Genomic DNA, 23273 nt, shown 5'->3' on the forward strand with positions numbered 1-23273 from the left:
TGTTCGTGAAATAGACATTTTATAATAACTAAGATCTTTATAGCTAATAGTAAAAAAAATCAGTTTTTTAAATGCCTAATTTTTCTTCGAATTTTCATTATAAATTTGAAAAGATGAAATTCAACTTTTACAGCTCTCCGAAAGGTACTGCTTCCAACTAAACCTGTTGGAGTATAACCTGGTGTGTGTGACTTTTAACTTTTACACCCCAGTCCAACACCAACATCTCCGAGTCTTTACAACTCAGGTCATTGAAACAGGAAGGTTGCAAGTTTAAAACCAGTCGATAGGCGGCGGCTCGAGATTCCATGGGACGGGCGGTGGATCCGGGTCCTGCCGGTAGATGGCGCTGGCGGCGGCGGCTCGATATTCCATGGGAGGGAGCGGCGGATCCGGGTCCTGCCGGTAGGTGGCGCTGGCGGCGGCGGCTCGAGATTCCATGGGACGGGCCGCGGATCCGGGTCCTGCCGGTAGATGGCGCTGGCGGCGGCGGCGGCTCGAGATTCCATGGGAGGGAGCGGCGGATCCGGGTCCTGCCGGTAGGTGGCGCTGGCGGCGGCGGCTCGAGATTCCATGGGAGGGAGCGGCGGATCCGGGTCCTGCCGGTAGGTGGCGCTGGCGGCGGCGGCTCGAGATTCCATGGGACGGGCCGCGGATCCGGGTCCTGCCGGTAGATGGCGCTGGCGGCGGCGGCTCGAGATTCCATGGGAGGGAGCGGCGGATCCGGGTCCTGCCGGTAGATGGCGCTGGCGGCGGCGGCTCGAGATTCCATGGGAGGGAGCGGCGGATCCGGGTCCTGCCGGTAGGTGGCGCTGGCGGCGGCGGCCCGAGATTCCATGGGACGGGCGGCGGATCCGGGTCCTGCCGGTAGATGGCGCTGGCGGCGGCGGCGGCTCGAGATTCCATGGGAGGGAGCGGCGGATCCGGGTCCTGCCGGTAGAAGGCGCTGGCGGCGGCGGCCCGAGATTCCATGGGACGGGCGGCGGATCCGGGTCCTGCCGGTAGATGGCGCTGGCGGCGGCGGCTCGAGATTCCATGGGAGGGAGCGGCGGATCCGGGTCCTGCCGGTAGATGGCGCTGGCGGCGGCGGCCCGAGATTCCATGGGAGGGAGCGGCGGATCCGGGTCCTGCCGGTAGGTGGCGCTGGCGGCGGCGGCTCGAGATTCCATGGGACGGGCGGCGGATCCGGGTCCTGCCGTTAGATGGCGCTGGCGGCGGCGGCTCGAGATTCCATGGGAGGGAGCGGCGGATCCGGGTCCTGCCGGTAGGTGGCGCTGGCGGCGGCGGCCCGAGATTCCATGGGACGGGCGGCGGATCCGGGTCCTGCCGGTAGATGGCGCTGGCGGCGGCGGCTCGAGATTCCATGGGAGGGAGCGGCGGATCCGGGTCCTGCCGGTAGATGGCGCTGGCGGCGGCGGCCCGAGATTCCATGGGAGGGAGCGGCGGATCCGGGTCCTGCCGGTAGATGGCGCTGGCGGCGGCGGCGGCTCGAGATTCCATGGGAGGGAGCGGCGGATCCGGGTCCTGCCGGTAGAAGGCGCTGGCGGCGGCGGCCCGAGATTCCATGGGACGGGCGGCGGATCCGGGTCCTGCCGTTAGATGGCGCTGGCGGCGGCGGCTCGAGATTCCATGGGAGGGAGCGGCGGATCCGGGTCCTGCCGGTAGATGGCGCTGGCGGCGGCGGCTCGAGATTCCATGGGAGGGAGCGGCGGATCCGGGTCCTGCCGGTAGGTGGCGCTGGCGGCGGCGGCCCGAGATTCCATGGGACGGGCGGCGGATCCGGGTCCTGCCGGTAGATGGCGCTGGCGGCGGCGGCTCGAGATTCCATGGGAGGGAGCGGCGGATCCGGGTCCTGCCGGTAGATGGCGCTGGCGGCGGCGGCCCGAGATTCCATGGGAGGGAGCGGCGGATCCGGGTCCTGCCGGTAGATGGCGCTGGCGGCGGCGGCTCGAGATTCCATGGGAGGGAGCGGCGGATCCGGGTCCTGCCGGTAGAAGGCGCTGGCGGCGGCGGCCCGAGATTCCATGGGACGGGCGGCGGATCCGGGTCCTGCCGTTAGATGGCGCTGGCGGCGGCGGCTCGAGATTCCATGGGAGGGAGCGGCGGATCCGGGTCCTGCCGGTAGATGGCGCTGGCGGCGGCGGCTCGAGATTCCATGGGAGGGAGCGGCGGATCCGGGTCCTGCCGGTAGATGGCGCTGGCGGCGGCGGCTCGAGATTCCATGGGAGGGAGCGGCGGATCCGGGTCCTGCCGGTAGGTGGCGCTGGCGGCGGCGGCCCGAGATTCCATGGGACGGGCGGCGGATCCGGGTCCTGCCGGTAGATGGCGCTGGCGGCGGCGGCGGCTCGAGATTCCATGGGAGGGAGCGGCGGATCCGGGTCCTGCCGGTAGAAGGCGCTGGCGGCGGCGGCCCGAGATTCCATGGGACGGGCGGCGGATCCGGGTCCTGCCGGTAGATGGCGCTGGCGGCGGCGGCTCGAGATTCCATGGGAGGGAGCGGCGGATCCGGGTCCTGCCGGTAGATGGCGCTGGCGGCGGCGGCCCGAGATTCCATGGGAGGGAGCGGCGGATCCGGGTCCTGCCGGTAGGTGGCGCTGGCGGCGGCGGCTCGAGATTCCATGGGACGGGCGGCGGATCCGGGTCCTGCCGTTAGATGGCGCTGGCGGCGGCGGCTCGAGATTCCATGGGAGGGAGCGGCGGATCCGGGTCCTGCCGGTAGATGGCGCTGGCGGCGGCGGCTCGAGATTCCATGGGAGGGAGCGGCGGATCCGGGTCCTGCCGGTAGGTGGCGCTGGCGGCGGCGGCCCGAGATTCCATGGGACGGGCGGCGGATCCGGGTCCTGCCGGTAGATGGCGCTGGCGGCGGCGGCGGCTCGAGATTCCATGGGAGGGAGCGGCGGATCCGGGTCCTGCCGGTAGAAGGCGCTGGCGGCGGCGGCCCGAGATTCCATGGGACGGGCGGCGGATCCGGGTCCTGCCGGTAGATGGCGCTGGCGGCGGCGGCTCGAGATTCCATGGGAGGGAGCGGCGGATCCGGGTCCTGCCGGTAGATGGCGCTGGCGGCGGCGGCCCGAGATTCCATGGGAGGGAGCGGCGGATCCGGGTCCTGCCGGTAGATGGCGCTGGCGGCGGCGGCGGCTCGAGATTCCATGGGAGGGAGCGGCGGATCCGGGTCCTGCCGGTAGAAGGCGCTGGCGGCGGCGGCCCGAGATTCCATGGGACGGGCGGCGGATCCGGGTCCTGCCGGTAGATGGCGCTGGCGGCGGCGGCCCGAGATTCCATGGGAGGGAGCGGCGGATCCGGGTCCTGCCGGTAGATGGCGCTGGCGGCGGCGGCCTCGAATCCTGGTCCCGTGAGGTGTCCTTCGGGGTTGAAACTGCGGCCTTGGTGAAACGGGCTTGTTCCGTGATGGCGAGTGGCGGCTCAATAACGGCACTGTGGACGGAAGTGAATCGTTGCGGCCAAACTGCGGATTACAGCAGGGCTCTGAAGTCACTCAATAAAAGTAAGAAGCGGGTCCGGGAGAGGCCGAGGTTTGTGGCCTTAGGCCCGAGCTCTGGCCTGGGGCCCCGGGATTGAGGGTAAAGAGGCGGATGTGAATGTGGGACAGTGAGAGCGTGGGCTCCAGGGGGAGGAACTGGATGGAGAGACACGGTTTGGGGGGTAAAGGGATTGGATGGGGAAGTGTGTTTTGTGTTCCTGAATTCATTCCGAGTGTGAATGTAAACATCGATTCCTTGGATTCTCTCCGCAGTCCTACACGATGATAAGGATGATGCCACTGCTCTACATTGTAAAGTGGTCTGTTTGGTCCATAATGGAAATTTTAAAGAAGCTCTTAATATAATCCACACTCATACGAAGGTGCTCACCAGGTAAGATTTAAATGACAAACATGAAACACGGGGTGAAAATCTGTTCAGAATGTGGATTTCATTGTTATATTTGAAAAATATACTAAACTTCCAGGCTCTGTGTTTACGTTAAATTTTTAAAGTTGTGCATTTTGATAAAACAAACCAGAGCAGCGTTTACACAGTTAATGGTAGCAATGTCACTTCTTATGACACCACCATCGATCTCTCACCCCCCGTCTCTTTCCCCCCTCCCCCCCGTCTCTTTCCCCCCTCCCCCCCGTCTCTTTCCCCCCTCCCCCCCGTCTCTTTCCCCCCTCCCCCCCCGTCTCTTTCCCCCCTCCCCCCCGTCTCTTTCCCCCCTCCCCCCCGTCTCTTTCCCCCCTCCCCCCCGTCTCTTTCCCCCCTCCCCCCCGTCTCTTTCCCCCCTCCCCCCCGTCTCTTTCCCCCCTCGCCCCCGTCTCTTTCCCCCCTCGCCCCCGTCTCTTTCCCCCCTCGCCCCCGTCTCTTTCCCCCCTCGCCCCCGTCTCTTTCCCCCCTCGCCCCCGTCTCTTTCCCCCCTCGCCCCCGTCTCTTTCCCCCCTCGCCCCCGTCTCTTTCCCCCCTCGCCCCCGTCTCTTTCCCCCCTCGCCCCCGTCTCTTTCCCCCCTCGCCCCCGTCTCTTTCCCCCCTCGCCCCCGTCTCTTTCCCCCCTCGCCCCCGTCTCTTTCCCCCCTCGCCCCCGTCTCTTTCCCCCCTCGCCCCCGTCTCTTTCCCCCCTCGCCCCCGTCTCTTTCCCCCCTCGCCCCCGTCTCTTTCCCCCCTCGCCCCCGTCTCTTTCCCCCCTCGCCCCCGTCTCTTTCCCCCCTCGCCCCCGTCTCTTTCCCCCCTCGCCCCCGTCTCTTTCCCCCCTCGCCCCCGTCTCTTTCCCCCCTCGCCCCCGTCTCTTTCCCCCCTCGCCCCCGTCTCTTTCCCCCCTCGCCCCCGTCTCTTTCCCCCCTCGCCCCCGTCTCTTTCCCCCCTCGCCCCCGTCTCTTTCCCCCCTCGCCCCCGTCTCTTTCCCCCCTCGCCCCCGTCTCTTTCCCCCCTCGCCCCCGTCTCTTTCCCCCCTCGCCCCCGTCTCTTTCCCCCCTCGCCCCCGTCTCTTTCCCCCCTCGCCCCCGTCTCTTTCCCCCCTCGCCCCCGTCTCTTTCCCCCCTCGCCCCCGTCTCTTTCCCCCCTCGCCCCCGTCTCTTTCCCCCCTCGCCCCCGTCTCTTTCCCCCCTCGCCCCCGTCTCTTTCCCCCCTCGCCCCCGTCTCTTTCCCCCCTCGCCCCCGTCTCTTTCCCCCCTCGCCCCCGTCTCTTTCCCCCCTCGCCCCCGTCTTTTTTCCCCCACTCTCTCCCTCCCCCTTTCCCATTGAGTACACCAGTTCAATAATAATTCTAAATGTGTCCTTCATAGTTAACTTCATTTTTTTCTCTTTATTCAGTGATGTGATTGCCTTTGAGAAGGCTTACTGTGAATATAGACTGAACCGAATAGAAACAGCATTGAAGACTATTGAAAATATAGACCAACAAACTGACAAGTTAAAGGAGCTTTATGGACAAGTGGTATGCAATTTTCTTTCTCACATGGTAAATGACAGCTGAAGTGAATGTATTACTTCACCTGTAGCAATTACAGTTGGCAATATTGCTAAAATCACTGAACTTCAAGTCAAATGTCAAAATAAGGTAAGCTGCATATATTGAAAATAAAGCATAAGTTTAATGAGGTAGACCAATGCACAATGATGGTCAGATCTGTTATGGTTCTGGTTGTCTGGTAATATATCTATCATCATCATGTCCAGGTGATTCAGTAAAAACCACTGCGATATAAAGGACTTGTTTTACATAGTGAGTGGTTAAGATCTGGAATGTACTGTTAGGGAATGTGGTAGATGCAAATTGTTCTGGGTAACTCACCACACGTTACTTTTAATTCAGCTACTTACTAAGAAATTTTCTCTCAATCAATTAAGTACTGAAACAATGATTTAAACTTTATTACACGTAGCAACCAAAATAAGACTTCAAGTGAGCAAGTTAAGCCACTCAATTCAATTTGGTTATTATCTGATGAATGGTGGAAGTTAGCTACAATTCCAACCAATCATGCTTGTCTTTGGATGTCCAGTGTAGGCATAAATTACCTGTCATTTCCCCCTATTCTCCATTTTCAGTTCCCCAGCTATGTTCTCCAAAGGTTTTCTGTTCACTTCAGCTAATTACTTTTTATATACTAACAGAGAAGCTTTTGTAGTTTGTTTTTATATTGCCACCGAATTTTGAAATAAATTAGCTGTCATTTACCTATTCTCCATAATCAGTTCCCTAGCTGCATTCTCCAAGGATCTCCCATTCACTGTTGCTAATTAATTTTTTTCAACTAGTAGAAGCATTTGTTTGTTTTTATATTGCCAATTTACTTACACCATCAATTTGCTCACTTCTTATTTGCTTTTTAGTCACTTGGTTCGAGTATGGGTTTTTGTATGGGTGCTCTCCTTGACCATATTTGGTAACCATGAGTGCTTCACCTTTCTCACCAAGTCCTCCTTTTTGACTGGAATGATTTTTTTTAAAACTGCGCGTTGACTTACCTGCTTAAAAGTCTGCTGCTGAGCTCATCTACTCACCTTTCCCTTGGTATATTTTATAAGTGTCTCTCGACAACACTTTCTTCATACCTCCTTAACTATTTATTTATGTTGAGAACACTGATGTAAGACCCAAGTTGCTGTCCCTCAAACTCAATTTGAAATTCTACCATGATGTAAACATTATTCCCCAGAGAATTGTTAACTACGTGACCTCTTATTTATCCTACCCCATTACACATTTACTTGGTCTAGAATTTCCTAGAATAATGTAAGGTTAGAAAGGTTCTATAATGCATTGCTCTAAGAAAACATTCACTTAAACACTTTACTAATTTGACTCCCATGTTATACTTGCCCATCTGATTTGTCCAGTGCATATGCAGATTAAAATCACCCATGACAATTATAGTGCCCTTGCATGTTTCCCTTATTTCCTGATTTATACTTCTGCTAGAGTGAAGCGACTCTTAAGGGGAGTTTCTGTAGATGTCATCTTTGTCTTGCTGGTCCTTATTTCCACTGAAACTAATTCCACCTTGCAGTCTTTTGTGCTATATTACTACTCACTCCAACATTAACGCCTTCCTTTATTAACAGCATTCCATCACCTTAATTTTCTATTTGCCTATTACCTTGCAAGTCCAATATCCTTGAATATTAAGTTCTTAGTCTTGGTCACCCTGCAACCATATCTCTAAAAGTTAGCAAGTCATATTTATTTGTGCATTGACTCATCTATCTTGTTACAAATGAGGCATGCATTCAACTTAAGAGCTTTAGGTATTGACATTTTGCCATTATTACTTACTCTGGTTCTAATTTCTCCTCCTCTCTTCTGCCCCTTCCACGCACACTTTTAATTAACATTGCTTCTTGACTACCGAGCCCCTATGCTCTATTTTTGACTTCTTATTAAAAAAATCCTTTCAATTAACCAGTCAGTATAATTAGCTTAAGGCTCTGTCTGCAACTCGAACACTGGTTCTAACATGGTTGAAATGAAATCTGACCCAGCAGAACAGCTCGCTATTTCCCCAGTACTGGTGTCCCATAAATGAGAACCTGTTTCCCTCAATCACTTTTTGTGCCATATATTTATCCCTGTAATCTTGTGTATCCATTGTCAATTTCCACACATCTTGGGTAGTATTCCTGAGATTGTTACCTTTTGTGATTCTGATTTTTTTGCTTAGGCCCAAACTGCTCGCAATAGAATATTTTTTCCAATGTTGTCTGTTATTGGAAGTTACATGGACCACAACAACTGGATCCTTGCCTTCCTCTCATATTACACTGTAGTGCAGAGGGGATGTCCTTAACCTTGGCATCAGGTAGACTTTATGATTCTGCAGCAAAGTCAGAGAAAAATGTGTTTTCCTAACTTACTGTACCATATTACAGCCACATTTCTTTAATGTCTTCCCTCCTGCAAAAACAATTAAAAAGCTCTCTGTACCACAGCAATTTTGGTCGGTTTGTTCATTCTTTCTGCTATGTGCCCTCATGAATAAGACCACTGTATATAGTGTACAAGGTTGAGACTCCTCCAGAGCTAAATTCTGGATCCCAGTAACTGCTTCATTTACAGTCACACCCTCCTGTTCCTGACCACAGACTAAATTTGATGTAATTAATCTAAGGGGTGTGACATCTCCTGATGTCCCTCTGTGATGTGTCACAGGGTCTGCTTCTGTGGTAATGGATTCCATAGGTTGACTACCCTCTGAGTGAAGAAACGTTCTCACTTGAGTTCTAAATGGCCTACTCATATCTTGAGACTTTGACCCCTAGTTCTAAACTTCCATCCAGGGAAACATAATGCACAAATGTAAATTTTCGAAATTAGTAAAAGCATGCCTGAAAATAATGTAATTCTGCAGTTCATATACCTAACTCAGGTTTGTGACAGTGACAGTTGACCTTGTCCGAAACCTGTCAAATCTAGATGCCTAAGCTATTTTTTTGCCAAAATCTTGTGCTTACTGCATGAAAAGATTAGATTTATCTATGTCTATGGTGAGATGTCTGATGTCTGTGAAGTGACCAGCAATGCAAAGCAAGGATGATGTTTGGTTCCCTGATTCTTCAATTTTTTTTTGCAATGCCAACAGAAATCACCAGAAACATACATATAGGCATCAATCTTGGATTCTGTTCAGGAACTACTGAAATTGCCCGTGATTCGGGGTAATCTTGGAATGTAACGATTCTCACAGGTCTTTCCTTACTGCAGACCGTCAACTTAAACCTTTTTGCCCTCTACCCTCACTTCAAGCAATGACTTGAGGGGTTCATGGACTTTTTGTCATTAAGTTTGAAATGATCTGATCAACTGCCTCTGCTGTGTTCTATCCTTCTGTTAATACATCTTGTTCATCTTCCTTAATGTTCCCCCTTGTTCATTACCAGAATTTGCATCTTCCTCTAGTTTCTCTTCTATCTCCCTTCATGCCCTCATTGAGTTCATTTTGACCATGTGACCCAACTGCTGCTCCCTTGATCCTATTGCTACTAATATTTCCACTGAACTTCTCCTGACCTCATGTTACTCATTACTTTGTAATTGGTTTTCTCTCTCGAGGTGTGAAACTGCCTAATTAGTGGCTATATCTATGTCACTGGCAAGAACTGAAATAAACTTGAAGGAGAGAGATCAGAGAAATGGGTGTAGCTTGGATTACTTAGTGTGGAAACAGGCCCTTCGGCCCAACAAGTCCACACCAACCCGCCGAAGCGCAACCCATCCAGACCCATTCCCCTACATTTACCCCTTCACGTAACACTATGGGCAATTTAGTGTGGCCAATCCATCTAACCTGCACATTTTTGGATTGTGGGTGGAAACCCAAGCAGTCACGGGAGAAAGTGCAAACTCCACACACAGAGCCGCCTGAGGTGGGAATTGAACCCGGGTCTCTGGCGCTGTGAGGCAGCAGTGCTAACCACTGCCACCGTGCCGTGCTGTGAACAAAAACATTTTATCAAAGCTTGTGGATTGATGCTATTGAAGTGTGATGTTTTTGTGTATATGGAGATTTTAGTGGGTTAGAGTTTCAACAGTAGTTGTATGTTAATAATTTATTGTTGTTTACTTGTAGTTATACTTATTTCTTACAAATAAATATCAGTTCTTGCTAAGTACAGAAACCTGGTTAGTGTTTTTGTTAACCAGAGTTACATGGATGAATAAATTGGGGACATTTGTGCGATTGAATTAAATAATCTTTTTGAGATGACTGGGGGAGTAGTGGGGCTCGTGTATCAGCACACTTTCCCAATAGGCTACTTGTGACATTCCACATGATTTCTACATGCCTGAAGCTTTTGACACAGTTGACCAAGCTGTCCTCCTCAATGCCTCTCCGTTAATATCCAATTGGATGTGATTGTTCTCAGATGGTTCCACTCCTATCTATATAATCCTAGACAGGAAACCATTGAGACTTCGCTTCCTGCTCGTGTATTGTCACCTCTGTTGGCCCCAAGCATCAGTCTTTGGCTGCTCCTATTTCTCATTTGCATGCTGTTCCTTTGTAATATCATACAAAGTCACACCATTAATTTTTCATAACATTGATGACATCGGTTCTCCTTTACCAATAGCTTTCTTGACCGTTTCAAAATCACCCAGAATGTTTATCCAACATTGAGAATCAAATGTATAGACATTTCCTCCAATTAAATATTGAGAAGTTGGAAGTTTTCTTTTCATGATTTCAAATTTCCTTCCATAACTACCACTTCCATTTCTGTTCTCGGCAACAGTCTGAAGTTAAGCCAGTCTATTTGCATCTTTGGTGTCACATTCGATCTGAAAATGAGCTTTTAATTTCATCTTTATGCCATCTCTATGCTTGCATTTTATTATCTTTCTAAGATTGCTCGCTTTGACCACTATCACAGTCCACTGGCTGCTGAAACCCTCATCTATGCCTTCATTACCTCTCAACCCAATGATTAGAATGCATTCCTGACTGCCCATAAGTTTGAAATTATCCAAAACTCTGCTGGCCATGTCTTAACTCACAGCCAGTCCCAATCCCTTTTTACCCACGTGCTAGCTAATGGGCAGTGGCTCAAGTAGTGTCTTGATTGTAAACTCCTCTTTTTGTTTTTAAAATCACTCCATTATTTTGCCTCTCTTTATCTGTGTGAATACCTCCATTTGCAGAATCTTATAATTTATCAACATTCCTATAATGCTGTCATTTTTGTTTATTCTCAATCATAATTCTACACCATTGGTGGCCATGCCTTCAGTTACATCAGCCCCAAACTCTGGAATTCCTACATCGCTACACCCTTCCAACTTAATTTCCTTTAAGATATATTTAAAATCTACCTCTTTTTCACCTAACCTAATATCTCCTTAAGTGGCTCAGTGTCATATTTATTTTACTGCTCCCAAGAAAAGGGTTGCAATAATTCCATTAAAGGTACTATGTATATCTAAGTTGTCAGTGAATTTACTGGTTTTATTATTTCAGTTGTATAGATTGGAACGCTATGAAGACTGTTTATCAGTTTATCGTGATTTAATTCGGAACTCTCAAGATGAATACGAAGAGGAAAGGAAGACCAACCTTTCTGCTGTTGTGGCAGCTTTAAGTATCTGGGAAAATTCATTTCCTGTAAGTGTCAATCTTCTATTGACTAAGCTATTAGACATTTTATGTTGGTATCTGCTATTGCTTTATGTGTTATTTCCTTTGAACCCAAATCTGCTTGGAGCTTTTGTCATTCAGGAGTAGTTCAGGATGGTTGTGGAATTGTTAGGGTTCACTTCCTGTCCACCTGTGCAGCAGTCCAAATGTTGCTTTATTGCAACTCCTGCTCCTCATATCCTCCCAAGCCTGCTCAGAAATCTTATCTACTAGAGTCCCTTAGGAGGCGAGAAAGAGAGGGGTCCGGGAAAGCAAGTGCATGACCATGAGCAGACACAGCCTACATCACCCAGAATGCACTAGGGCTATGCAAACAGAAATGAAACTTCTCACTTATGCATAGCATGCTGTTTCTCTAATTGCAGAGTCTTTCACTCCCGCTTTGCAGTTGCGAGGCTCAATAAGCAAATGTGGGAAAAAAGCTGCTTGTGGTTGGAGAAGCAGCTTATTTGCAGAATCTGTTGCTTCCATTTAGCTGTATTTCAATGACTTGATTTTAAGTTTGGATGGAAACCTTTCATGGGCTACATCGTGAAAGATAACCCTGCTCGATACTGAGCATTCACATGTCTCTTTGAGAGGGAATTTGAGAAAACCTTATCCTTTTAGTGATGAAATATTTCTTAATCTCAGTAACAGATGGTCAACTTCTTAATCTAAGACTAAGACTGAGTCTGTGTTTATGATACTACAGCCAGGGGGAACACTTTTTTTCGAGCATCGATTCTGGCAAGCCTTTACAAATTTTTTTATTTCAATTCAATCAGCTCTACTGTAGATTTGGTCTCACCAATGTTCTCTACAGCTAGCAATTATGTACCCTACTTAGACTAGTTGTAAAGAGTCCATAGTATTGGGAGTAATATATTAGTGTAGATAGAGGAATGACTAACGAATAGAAGTCAGAGATTTAGGATAATGGGAGCATTTTTGGGTTGGAAACCAGTAACTCGTGAAATGTCACGGGTTACTGCTGGGCAAAAGTGCATTTATTTCAATGCAAGGGGCCTAACATGGAAGGCAGATGAACTCGGGACATGGTTAAGAGCATGGGACTGGGATATCATAACAATTACAGAAACATGGCTCAGGGATGGGCAGGATTGGCAGCTTAATGTTCCAGGATACAAATGCTCCAGGAAGGATAGAAAGGGAGGTAAGAGAGGAGGGGGAGTGGCATTTCTGATAAGGGATAGCATTACAGCTGTGCTGAGGGAGGATATTCCTGGAAATACATCCAGGGAAGTTATTTGGGTGGAACTGAGAAATAAGAAAGGGATGATCACCTTATTGGGATTGTATTATAGACCACCAAATAGTCAGAGGGAAATTGAGAAACAAACTTGTAAGGAGATCTCCGCTATCTGTAAGAATAATAGGGTGGTTATGGTAGGGGATTTTAACTTTTGAAGCATAGACTGGGACTGCCATAGTGTTAAGGGTTTAGATGGAGAGGAATTTGTTAAGTGTGTACAAGACAATTTTCTGATTCAGTATGTGGATGTACCTACTAGAGAAGGTGCAAAACTTGACCTACTCTTAGGAAATAAGGCAGGGCAGGTGACTGAGGTGTCAGTGGGGGAAAACTTTGGGGCCAGTGACCATAATTTTATTAGATCTAAAAGTTGAAGTTCTAAATTGGAGAATGGCCAATTTTGACGGTATTAGGCAAGAACTTTCGAAAGCTGATTGGAGGCAGATGTTTGAAGGTAAAGGTACGGCTGGAAAATGGGAAGCCTTCAGAAATGAGATAACGAGAATCCCGACAAAGTATATTCCTGTTAGGGTGAAAGGAAAGGCTGGTAGGTATAGGGAATGCTGGATGACTAATGAAATTGAGGGTTTGGTTAAGAAAAAGAAGGAAGTATATGTAAGGTATAGACAGGATAGATCAAGTGAATCCTTAGAGTGTAAAGGAAGTCGGAGTATACTTAAGAGGGAAATCAACAGGGCAAATATGGGACATGAGATAGCTTTGGCAAATGGAATTAAGGAGAATCCGAAGGGTTTTCATAAATACATTAAGGACAAAAGGGTAATTCGGGAGAGAATAAGGCCCCTCAAAGATCAGCAAGGCGGCCTTTGTGTGGAGCTGCAGAAAATGTGGGAGATACTAAATGAGTACTTTGCATCAGTATTTGCAGTGGGAAAGGATATGGAAGATATAGACTGTAGGGAAATAGATGGTGACACCTTGCAAAATGTCCATATTACAGAGGAGGAAGTGCTGGATGTCTTGAAATGCATAAAGGTGGATAAATCCCCAGGACCTGATCAGGTGTAACCGAGAACTCTGCAGGAAGCTAGAGAAGGGATTGCTGGGCCTCTTGTTGAGATATTTGTGTCATCAATAGTTGCAGGTGAGGTGCTGGAAGACTGGAGGTTGTCTAACGTGGTACCACTGTGTAAGAACAGTGATAAGGACAGGTCAGGAACTATAGACCAATGAGCCTGACGTCAGTGGTAGGCAAGTTGTTTAAGGGAATCCTGAGGGACAGGATGTACATGTATTTAGAAAGGCAAGGACTGATTAGGGATGGTCAGCATGGCTTTGTGCGTGGGAAATCATGTCTCTCAAACTTGATTGAGTTTTTTGAGGAAGTAACAAAGAGGATTGATGAGGGCAGAGTGGTAGATGTGATCTATATGGACTTCAGTAAGGCATTCGACAAGGTTCCCCATGGGAGACTGATTAGCAAGGTTATATCTCACGGAATACAAGGAGAACTAGCCATTTGGATACAGAACTGGTTCAAAGGTAGAAGACAGAAGGTATTGGAGGGTTGTTTTTCAGAGTGGAGGCCTGTGACCAGTGGAGTGCCACAAGGATCGGTGCTGGGTCCTCCACTTTTTGTCATTTACATAAATGATTTGGATGTGAGCATAAGAGGTACAGTTGGTAAGTTTGCAGATGTCACCAAAATTGGAGGTGTAATGGACAGCGAAGAGGATTACCTCAGATTAGAACAGGATCTTGACCAGATGGGTTGAGAAGTGATAGATGGAGTATAATTCACATCAATGCGAGTGCTGCATTTTGGGAAAGCAAATCTTAGCAGGACTTATACACTTAATGGTAAGGTCCTAGGGAGTGTTGCTGAACAAAGAGACCTTGGAGTGCAGGTTCATAGCTCCTTGAAAGTGGAGTCGCAGGTAGGTAGGATAGTGAAGGAGATGTTTGGTATGCTTTCCTTTATTGGTCAGAGTATTGAGAACAGGAGTTGGGAGGTCATGTTGCAACCGTACAAGACCTTGGTTAGGCCACTGTTGGAATATTGTGTGCAATTCTGGTCTCCTTCCTATCGGAAAGATGTTCTGAAACTTGCAAGGGTTCAGAAAAGATTTACAAGGATGTTGCCAGGGTTGGAGGATTTGAGCTATAGGAAGAGGCTGAACAGGCTGGGGCTGTTTTCCCTGGAGGGTTGGAGGCTAAGGGGTGACCTTATAGTGGTTTACAAAATTGAGGGTCATGGATAGGGTAAATAGACAAAGTCTTTTCCCTGGGGTGGGGGAGTCTAGAACTCGAGGACATGGTTTAAGGTGAGAGGGGAAAGATATAAAAGAGAGCTAAGGGGCAACATTTTCACACTCAGGGTGATATGAGTATGGAATGAGCTGCCAGAGGAAGTGGTGGAGGCTGATACAATTGCAACATGTAAAAGGCATCTGGATGGGTATATGAATAGGAAGGGTTTGGAGGGAAATGGGCCAGGTGCTGGCAGGTGGGACTTAGATTGGGTTGGGATATCTGGTGGCGTGGACGGGTTGGGCTGAAGAGTCTGATTCCATAGTGATAATCTCGATGACTCTATTACTATATATTAATGACTTGGATGACAGAAGTGATTGTACTGGTGTGACGATGCTGCTTCCTTTAACAAGGTTAAATTGTTCTTGGATTTATTTTCAAAGGGGTCGTAAAGACAGAGGCTCCATTTTGTGTCTGTTTATCGATTTGAAGAAGCTATTATGTTTTAATAAAGACACATATACAGTGAAAGAGGAGTGGTTGGTTCTCTCTGGTTTGGTTTGCTTTTAGCAATCTGGCTGTTCAAAGTAAGCAGTCAGTTTTTGAGGCTGCTGGTCGAAGAAACAGCTGCATAGAAGAAGGTGCATGTGAATCTCTGCCATCCCCCTCTCCTGTAAGAGCCTGTTTGATTTTAGCTTTTTTGCCAAGGGGTATTCATGGGGATTGTTGCAGGAATTTGGAACAGCATCATTAAGTTGGGATAATATGTTGGGTTTTCAGATAAATTATTATTCTGCATTCTGTTCTCTTGTTTATGTTTCATTCAGTAATATTAGAAATAAGTTCTGTTTTGTTTAAAACTAAGTAGTTAGGCCAGCTGCATCACTCCTGAAATATCCACCCCAAACTTGCTTACAACAATTGGCAAATTTAGGGTCCAGGCTACTTTCTTCAAATGTTTTGAGGGGGTTACTGAGAATCAGGGGAAATCCCTTCAGCGGTTAGAGTTATACCTGGCATAAAGGAAGATGGGTGTGGATATTGGTGGGCAGTCATCTCAGCTCTGGGACAGCACTGCAGGACTACCTCAGGATGGTGTTTGAAACTGAACCATCTTCAGCTGCTCAATGAAGGACACCCATCATAATGTCAGAGTGGGAATGTTCACATGTTCAGTATTCATTGCATAATGATCAGCAGCATTCATGACTCCTCAGACACCGAAACCATTTACGTCCAAATGCAGCAAAACCTGGACAAAATTCTTGGGTTGACAACTGGCAGGTAACTTTTGCACCACACTTAAGGCACAATGTCTGTTTCCAATAAAGTGGAAACAAACTTTGATTCCGTGACATTAAATGGCATCACAATCACAGAATCTCCCACTATTAACATCACAAGACTACAAGAGCTCCTCAGAGGCTAGGAATTCCACAGTGAGTAACTCCCCACTTGATACCCCGAAGCCTAATGTAGTCCACAAGGCACAAGTTAGCACTATGTGAGAATACTCTACGCTTAATTGAATACATGCAGCTCCAACAACCCTCGAAGCCTAACACTGCCCAGAACAAAACGGCCCACTTGATTGACATCCTCTACTATCTACAAGATTCACTTGTAGAATTCACTAAGGTTCCTTTGATAGCACCTATCAAAGGCATTTCCACTGCCATCTGGAAGGACAAGGAGAACAGATTAATGAGTACACTGCCAGCTGCACATTTCCCTCCAGGTCACTTGCTATCCTGACTTGGAAATATTTTCCTGAGGCTTGGTGTCAATGGATCCAAACTTCTGGAATATCCTTCCTAATGGTGATGGTGTGTGTCCACCATCCTTGTAATGGTTCAAGAAGGCACTTAATTATTCACCGTCAAGGGCAATTAGAAATGGGAATAGATGCTGACCCAGTCAGCAGTCAATTTTTGGATACTTTCATTCCTGATGAGTTTTTGTTGGAATGTAAAGAATTTTGAAAAATCAAAACTGATGCATCGACTGACTCTGCAACGATCTTAGGAACCCATCAGGATCTGAGAACTTGTCAGCTATTTGTTCTAATATGTTTCTTGACTACTTTTCCTTGCTAGTTGTAATTAAGTTCAAGGTTAGATCACATGGAATAGAGGGAGAACAAGCAATTTGAAGGCAGATCTGGCTCAAAGGTAGAAGATAAGAGGTGGTGATGGAGGGTTTTTTTCAGACTGGAGGCCTGTGACCAGCAGTGTGCCTGCAGGATTAATGCTGGGTCTGCTGCTTTTCATCATTTATGTAAATTATTTGGATGTGAACCCAGGAGGTAAGGTTAGTAAGTTTGCAGATGACACCAAAATTGGAGCTGTAGTAAACAGCGAAGATTACCTCAGTACCTCATGGGTGGCACAGTGCTCAGTGGAGCACTGTTGCCTCACAGCACCAGGTTCGATTCCAACCTCAGGTGACTGTCTGTGTGGAGTTTGCACATTCTCTCCGTGTCTGCGTGGGTTTCCTCCCACAATCCAAAGATGTACAGATCAGGTGAATTGGCCATGCTAAATTGCCCATAGTGTTAGGTGCATCACTCAGAGGGAAATAGGTCTGGAAGGGTTACTCTTTGGAGGGTTGGTGTGGAGGACTGGTTGGGCTGAAGGGCCTGTTTCCACACTCTAGGAAATCTAATCTAATTCTTGGAAGCAGAGTAATTGGTGACATTTAAGCGATTGTTGGACATGCACATGGATAGCAGTGAGTTGAGGGGTGTGTAGGTTAAGTTACTATATTTTACATTAGGATTAAACCTCGGCCCAACATCGTGGGCCAAAGGGCCTGTTCTGTGCTGTACCTTTCTGTGTAGTATGGTGGAATCTTGATCAGATGTGCCAATGGGCTGAGGAGTGGCAGATGGAGTTTAATTTACATTTATGTGAGTTGCTTCATTTTGGGAAGGCAAATTAGGGCAGGACATATACAGTTAAGAGAGTGTATGAGAGACTTATACACGAGACAGTGTTGTTGAACAAAGAGACCTTGGAGTGCAGGTTCATAGTTCCTTGGAAGTGGAGTCCCAGGTAGATAGGATAGTGAAGAAGGCATTTGGTATGCTTTCCTTTATTGGTCAGAGTATTGAGTACAGGAATTGGGAGGTCATGTTGCGGCTGTACAGGACATTGGTTAGGCCATTTTTGAATACTGCATGCAAACTGGTCTCGCTGCTATAGGAAGGATGTTGTGAAACTTGAAAGGGTTCAGAAAAGATTTAAAAGGATGTCGCCAGGGTTGGAGGATTTGAGCTATAGGGAGAGGCTGAATAGGCTGGGGCTACTTTCACTGGAGCATTGGAGGCTGAGTGGTGACCTTATTAAGTTGTATAAAATCCTGAGGGCATGGATAAGGTAAATAGACAACGTCTTTTTCCTGGGGTCGGGGAATCCAAAACTAGAGGCCTGAAATGAAGGTGAGAGGGGAAAGATTTAAAAGGGATCTGAGGAGCGATTTTTTTTCCTCAGAGGGTGGTGTGTGTATGGAAGGAGCTGCTAGAGGAACTGGTGGAAGCTGTTAGAATTACAGCATTTAAAAGGCATCTGATTGGGTATATGAATAGGAAGGGTTTAGAGGGATTTGGGCCAAATGCTGACAAATGGGACTAGGTTTATCTTGGATACCTGGTCAGCATGGACAAATTGGACCGACTGGTCTGTTTGCATGCTGTATTTCTCTATGACTAAGTTCCTCTCTCTCTATCTCCTCTTATTTTACAAGTATTCAGAGAAAAGCACATCAGAATCACTGAATAAACTTAGAAATGTTAAGTGATACACTGGGCATCAACAATATGGGGCAGGTAAAAACTGATGTTTTGTGGCAGTATACCTCTGAAGTCTCAATTTTAGTTCCGCAAATATTGAAACTCTGCTAATTCTTAGTAATTGTATATGGGATTTTAAATTCTGTACTTGATTTGTCAATTTTTTAAGTGAACTCAATATTTATCTGTAATAAATGGTTATAACTTATCATTTATCAAAAAGTGTAGCATATTTTTGTTCTACTACACAGGACGATTTGGGTTTACCTGAAACTTCATATGAACTGTGTTACAATGTGGCCTGCACCTTGATTGGTGAGGGCAAGCTGCCTCAGGCCATGATTAAGCTTCAGAAAGCTGAAGGTAAGGATGTTGTTTTAATTCTTGAAGGAAGTTTTTTTAATTCTCGATGTGGGGTTCACTGGAAGACCAGAATTTGTTACCCCTCTCTCATTGGTTTGATTGTCTTAATGGGTCATTCCAGAGGGCAGTGAAGAGTTAACCACATTGCTGTAGTTCTGGAGTCAAATGAAAATGAGACCAAATAAGAATAGCAGATGTCATTCCCTAACTGACATTCGTGAATCAGATGGGATTGTATGATAATCAACAGTTGTCAAGGTAACCATTGCTAAGACAAGTCTTACATTTCAGATTTATTAACTGAATTTGAATGTGGGGAGGCAGTGCCACGTATTCCTGCTGGACTATTAATCCAGAAACTCAGCTAATTTTCTGGATGGAGGTTTGCTCACTGAGCAGGAAGGTTTTTTAGACGTTTTGTCACCATTCTAGGTAACATCTTCAGTGAGCATCCGGATGAAGCATGGATGGTGTAGCCGGCTTTCTAGTTACATATTTGGGTTTCCTTTGGGTTGGTGATACCATTTCCTGTGGTTTTACTCGGGGAATGTTGGATGGGATCCAAGTCAATCTGTTTGTTGATTGAGTTCTAGTTGGAATGCCATGCTTCTTGGAACTCTTTTGCCTATCTCGGTTTGGCTTGTCCTCTGATAGATGTGTTGTCCCAGTCAAAGTGGTGTCCTTTCTCATCCATATGTAAGGATACGAGTGAGAGTGGGTCATGTCGTTTTGTGGCTACTTGATGTTCATGTATCTTGGTGGCTAGTTTTCTGTCTTTGTTTGTCCAATGTAATGTTTGTTACAGTTCTTGTATGGTATTTTATAAATGACATTAGTTTTGCTTGTCTGTAAGGGGTCTCTCAAGTTCATTAGCTGCTGTTTTAGTGTGTTGGGTTTGTGGGCTACAGTGATGCCAAGGGGTCTGAGTAGTCTAGCAGTCATTTTCGAGATGTCTTTGATGTAGGGGAGAGTGGCTAGGGTTTCTGGATGTGTTTTGTCTGCTTGTTTGGATTTGCTCAGAAATCAGTGGACTGTCATTGGGTACCCGTTCTTTTTGAATAGCCGGTATAGGTGATTTGCCTCTGCTCTTCGTAGTTCCTCTGTGCTGCAGTGTGTGTGGTTCGTTGAAATAATGTTCCAATGCAACTTCATTTGTGGATGTTGGGATGATTGCTTCTGTAGTTCAATATTTGGTCCGTATGTGTTGCTTTTCTGTGGACGCTGATTTGAAGTTCCCCATTGGCTATTTGCTCTACTGCGACTTCTTCTAAAAATGGCAGTTTGTTGTTGTTTTCCTCCTCTTTAGTGAATTTTATGTCAATAAGGGTATTATTAATGGTCTTGAAAGTTTCTTCTAATTTGTTTCATTTCGTGATGACCAAAGTGTCATCCAAGTAGCGGACCCAAAGTATGGGTTGGATGGCTGGCAGAGCTGTTTGTTTGAATCTCTGCATTACTGTTTCTGCAAAGAACCTTATCGGAGATCCCATGGGTGTTCTGTTAGTTTGTCTGTAGGTTTTGTTGTTGAAGGTGAAGTGGGTGGTAAAGCTAAGATCCACTAGCTTGACAATATTGTCCTTGCTGATGAAGTTGGTGGTGTTTGGTGTACGTGTCGTGGGTCTTCTAGCAGTGTAGTCAGTGTTTCCTTGGTCGGGTTGATGTTGATGGATGTCAGCGCTGAAAAATGTGTTGCTGGAAAAGTGCAGCAGGTCAGGCAGCATCAAAAGAGCAGACGAATAGATGTTTCGGGCATAAGCCCTTCTTCAAGAATGAGGAAGGTGTGCCATGCAGACTAAGATAAGAGGTAGAGAGGAGCGACTTGGGGGAGGGGCGTTGGGAATGCGATACGTGGAAGGAGGTTAAGGTGAGGGTGATAGGCCGGAGAGGTAAGGAAGAAGATTGCAGGTCAAGAAGGTGGTGCTGAGTCCGAGGGTTGGGACTGAGAAAAGGTGGGGGGAGGGGAAATGAAGAAGCTGGAGAAATCTACATTCATCCCTTGTGGTTGGAGGGTTCCTAGGCGGAAGGTGAGGTGCTCTTCCTCCAGGCGTCGTGTTGCCATGGTCTGGCGATGGAGAAGGCCAAGGACCTGCATGACCTTGGCAGAGTGGGAGGGGGAGTTGGTGTTCAGCCACGGGGCATTTGGGTTGGTTGGTGCGGGTGTCCCAGAGGTGTTTTCTGAAATGTTCCGCAAGTTGGCGGCCTGTCTCCCCAATGTAGAGGAGGCCACATCGGGTGCAGCCGATGCAGTAAATGATGTGTGTGGAGGTGCAGGAGAATTTGTGTCGAATATGGAAGGATCCCTGGGACCTTGGGGGGAGGTGTGGGCGTAAGTTTTGCATTTCTTGCAGTTGCAGGGGTAGGTGCCGCGAGTGGAGGTTGAGTTGGTGGGGGGTGTGGACCTGACGAGGGAGTCGCGGAGGGAGTGGTCTTTCCAGAACGCTGATAGAGGAGGGGAGAGAAATATATCCTTGGTGGTGGGGTCTGTTTGGAGGTGGCGGAAATGACGAAGGATGATACGATGTATCTGGAAGTTAGTTGGGTGGTAGGTGAGGACCAGTGGGGTTCTGTCCTGGTGGTGATTGGAGGGGTGGGGTTCAAGAGTGGAGGAGCGGGAAGTGGAGGAGATGCGGTGGAGAGCATCATCAACCATGTCAGAGGGGAAATTGCAGTCTTTGAAGAAGGAGGCCATCTGGGTTGTATGGTATTGGAATTGATACTCGTGAGAGCAGATACGGCGGAGGTGAAGGAATTAGGAATATGGGATGGCGTTTTTACAGGGGGCAGGGTGGGAGGAGGTGTAATCTAGGTAGCTGTGGGCGTCGGTTGGTTTACAGAAAACGTCCGTGTTGAGTTCTCCTAGTTGATGGATGTCAACAAGGCTGTTTTGACAAAGGAGTCCATTATTTCACCTTCTTCTATCTTGGTTTCTTTGGTCTTGAGGAATTCTTGGGTAGAGTGGATGGAGTGGCGTGAGTCTTCTACGTGTTTTAGTCTTTGGTGTCGTTCCTTGGCCAATCTGTAAGTTGGTGTTCCAGGTAGCAAGAGTATCGATCTGAGGGGGGTTCCTGATTTGTGAACTTTGAGTAATCCGTAGAAGTGCGGTGTGTTGGATCCATCTGGTTTCATTTTTTTGGAAGCTGATCCTATTTATTTCTCCAGATTTCTGAAGTTTTTTTGAGTAGGGCTGTGATTTGATTCTCTAGTTGTGGGGTCGGGTCTATCACCACTTGTTGGTAACTGCTGATATTTGCAAGTAGTGCGTTTGCTTTCTCTTCGATTTCCAATCGCCATTCCATCAACCAATATATTGACTTGGATCCCATTTACCATCCACTGAGAAAAAGAACAGGAGATGACATTACCAGAGGAAATGGCATCGCCGACTCAAGGAAACCCAAACACGTAACTAGAAAACGGCTATACCCCTAGTACTTCATTTGGAGGCTCACTGAAGTTGCTACCTAGTGTGGTGACTAAATGTCTGAAACCGAACCTTCCAGCTTAGTGAGCAAGCCTACATCTGGAACCACAACCTGAGCTACAAGTCTTCTCAAAACTCACTAACTCAGCTAATGTTTTGGGATCCCAAGTTCAAATCCTGCCATGGCAGGTGGTGGAATTTGAAGGCAACCGACAATCTGGAATTAAGACTGTACTGATGACCACAAAACCGTTGTTACTTGGTGGAAAAATCCATCTGACTCACTAACATTCTTCAAGGAAGGAAATCTGCCGTCCTCACCTGGTCTGACCTGCATGCGATTTTAGACCCACAGCAATGCAGTTGACTCTCAACTCCCCTCTGAAGTGGCCGAGCAAACCATTCTAGTGTGTCACTTGCTGCAAAGACGCAACAAAGAAATGAAACTGGACAAACCACCTGCCATCAACTTAGGCACCAGACAAGACAAAAACAGAAACAACTCTGTTAACTCTGCAAAGTCCCCTAACGAACATTTTAGCTAGTGCTAAAGGTAAAAGAGCTGTCTCAGACACAAGTCGAACAACAGTCTGATAAAATCATATCATGGAATTATACTTTAGCGACAATGTCCCAGACACTGCCAACACCATCTCTAAATATGTCCTATCTCACTGGTTGGACAAACCTGGCAGAGGCGGTGGCATGGTAATATGCATTCAGGTGGGAATTGCCTTGAGTGCTCAACGTTGACTGCAGACCCTATGAAATCTCATGGCTTCAGGTTAAACAAGGGCAATGAATTCCTGTTGATTAGTGCATATTGGCTGATGAATTGGTATTCAACCGTGTGGAACGCACTTGGAGGCAACACTAACAGTGGCGAGGATGAGTTATGGTGGAAGATTTCAAAGTCCTTTGTCAAGAGTGGCTCGGCTGCAGTACCACTGTTCAAGCTGGTGGGTCCTGAAGGACATAACTGCTAGACAGTGTGTGTAGCAGATAGGGAGGGAACAAACGAGAGAAAAATATTCTTGACCTCAACCATAGCAATCTGTTGATGCAGATGCTCTGTCCATGCAACTATCAGTATAGTGACCGCTGT

The 23273-nt window shown here is 47.7% G+C and overlaps 2 protein-coding genes across 2 annotated transcripts in view; one reads left to right on the forward strand and one right to left on the reverse strand.

Annotated features, from left to right (window-relative positions):
• Positions 1 to 1198: 1198 nt before the first annotated feature.
• Positions 1199 to 3217, reverse strand: LOC132833308 (basic proline-rich protein-like). Its single transcript, XM_060851473.1, has one exon. It carries the CDS (start codon positions 3215 to 3217, stop codon positions 1199 to 1201), a length of 2019 nt encoding a protein of 672 aa, XP_060707456.1.
• A 114-nt stretch (positions 3218 to 3331) lies between these two features.
• The window catches only part of srp72 (signal recognition particle 72), an 87795-nt gene continuing 67853 nt past the window's right edge, over positions 3332 to 23273 (forward strand). Inside the window, exons 1-5 of the mRNA XM_060851524.1 lie at positions 3332 to 3505; positions 3755 to 3875; positions 5304 to 5427; positions 10949 to 11092; positions 18636 to 18747. Coding sequence (XP_060707507.1) covers positions 3409 to 3505; positions 3755 to 3875; positions 5304 to 5427; positions 10949 to 11092; positions 18636 to 18747 — 598 coding nt within the window. The 5' untranslated portion in view covers positions 3332 to 3408. The remainder of the gene's footprint in view (positions 3506 to 3754; positions 3876 to 5303; positions 5428 to 10948; positions 11093 to 18635; positions 18748 to 23273) is intronic.

This window comes from Hemiscyllium ocellatum, chromosome 36, assembly GCF_020745735.1.
Source record: "Hemiscyllium ocellatum isolate sHemOce1 chromosome 36, sHemOce1.pat.X.cur, whole genome shotgun sequence".
Classification (NCBI taxonomy): Eukaryota; Metazoa; Chordata; class Chondrichthyes; order Orectolobiformes; family Hemiscylliidae; genus Hemiscyllium; species Hemiscyllium ocellatum.

Coding starts and splice junctions, on each gene's coding strand:
- LOC132833308 (XM_060851473.1), bottom strand. CDS start 3,217: ATGGAATCTCGGGCCGCCGCCGCCAGCGCCTTCTACCGGCAGGACCCG.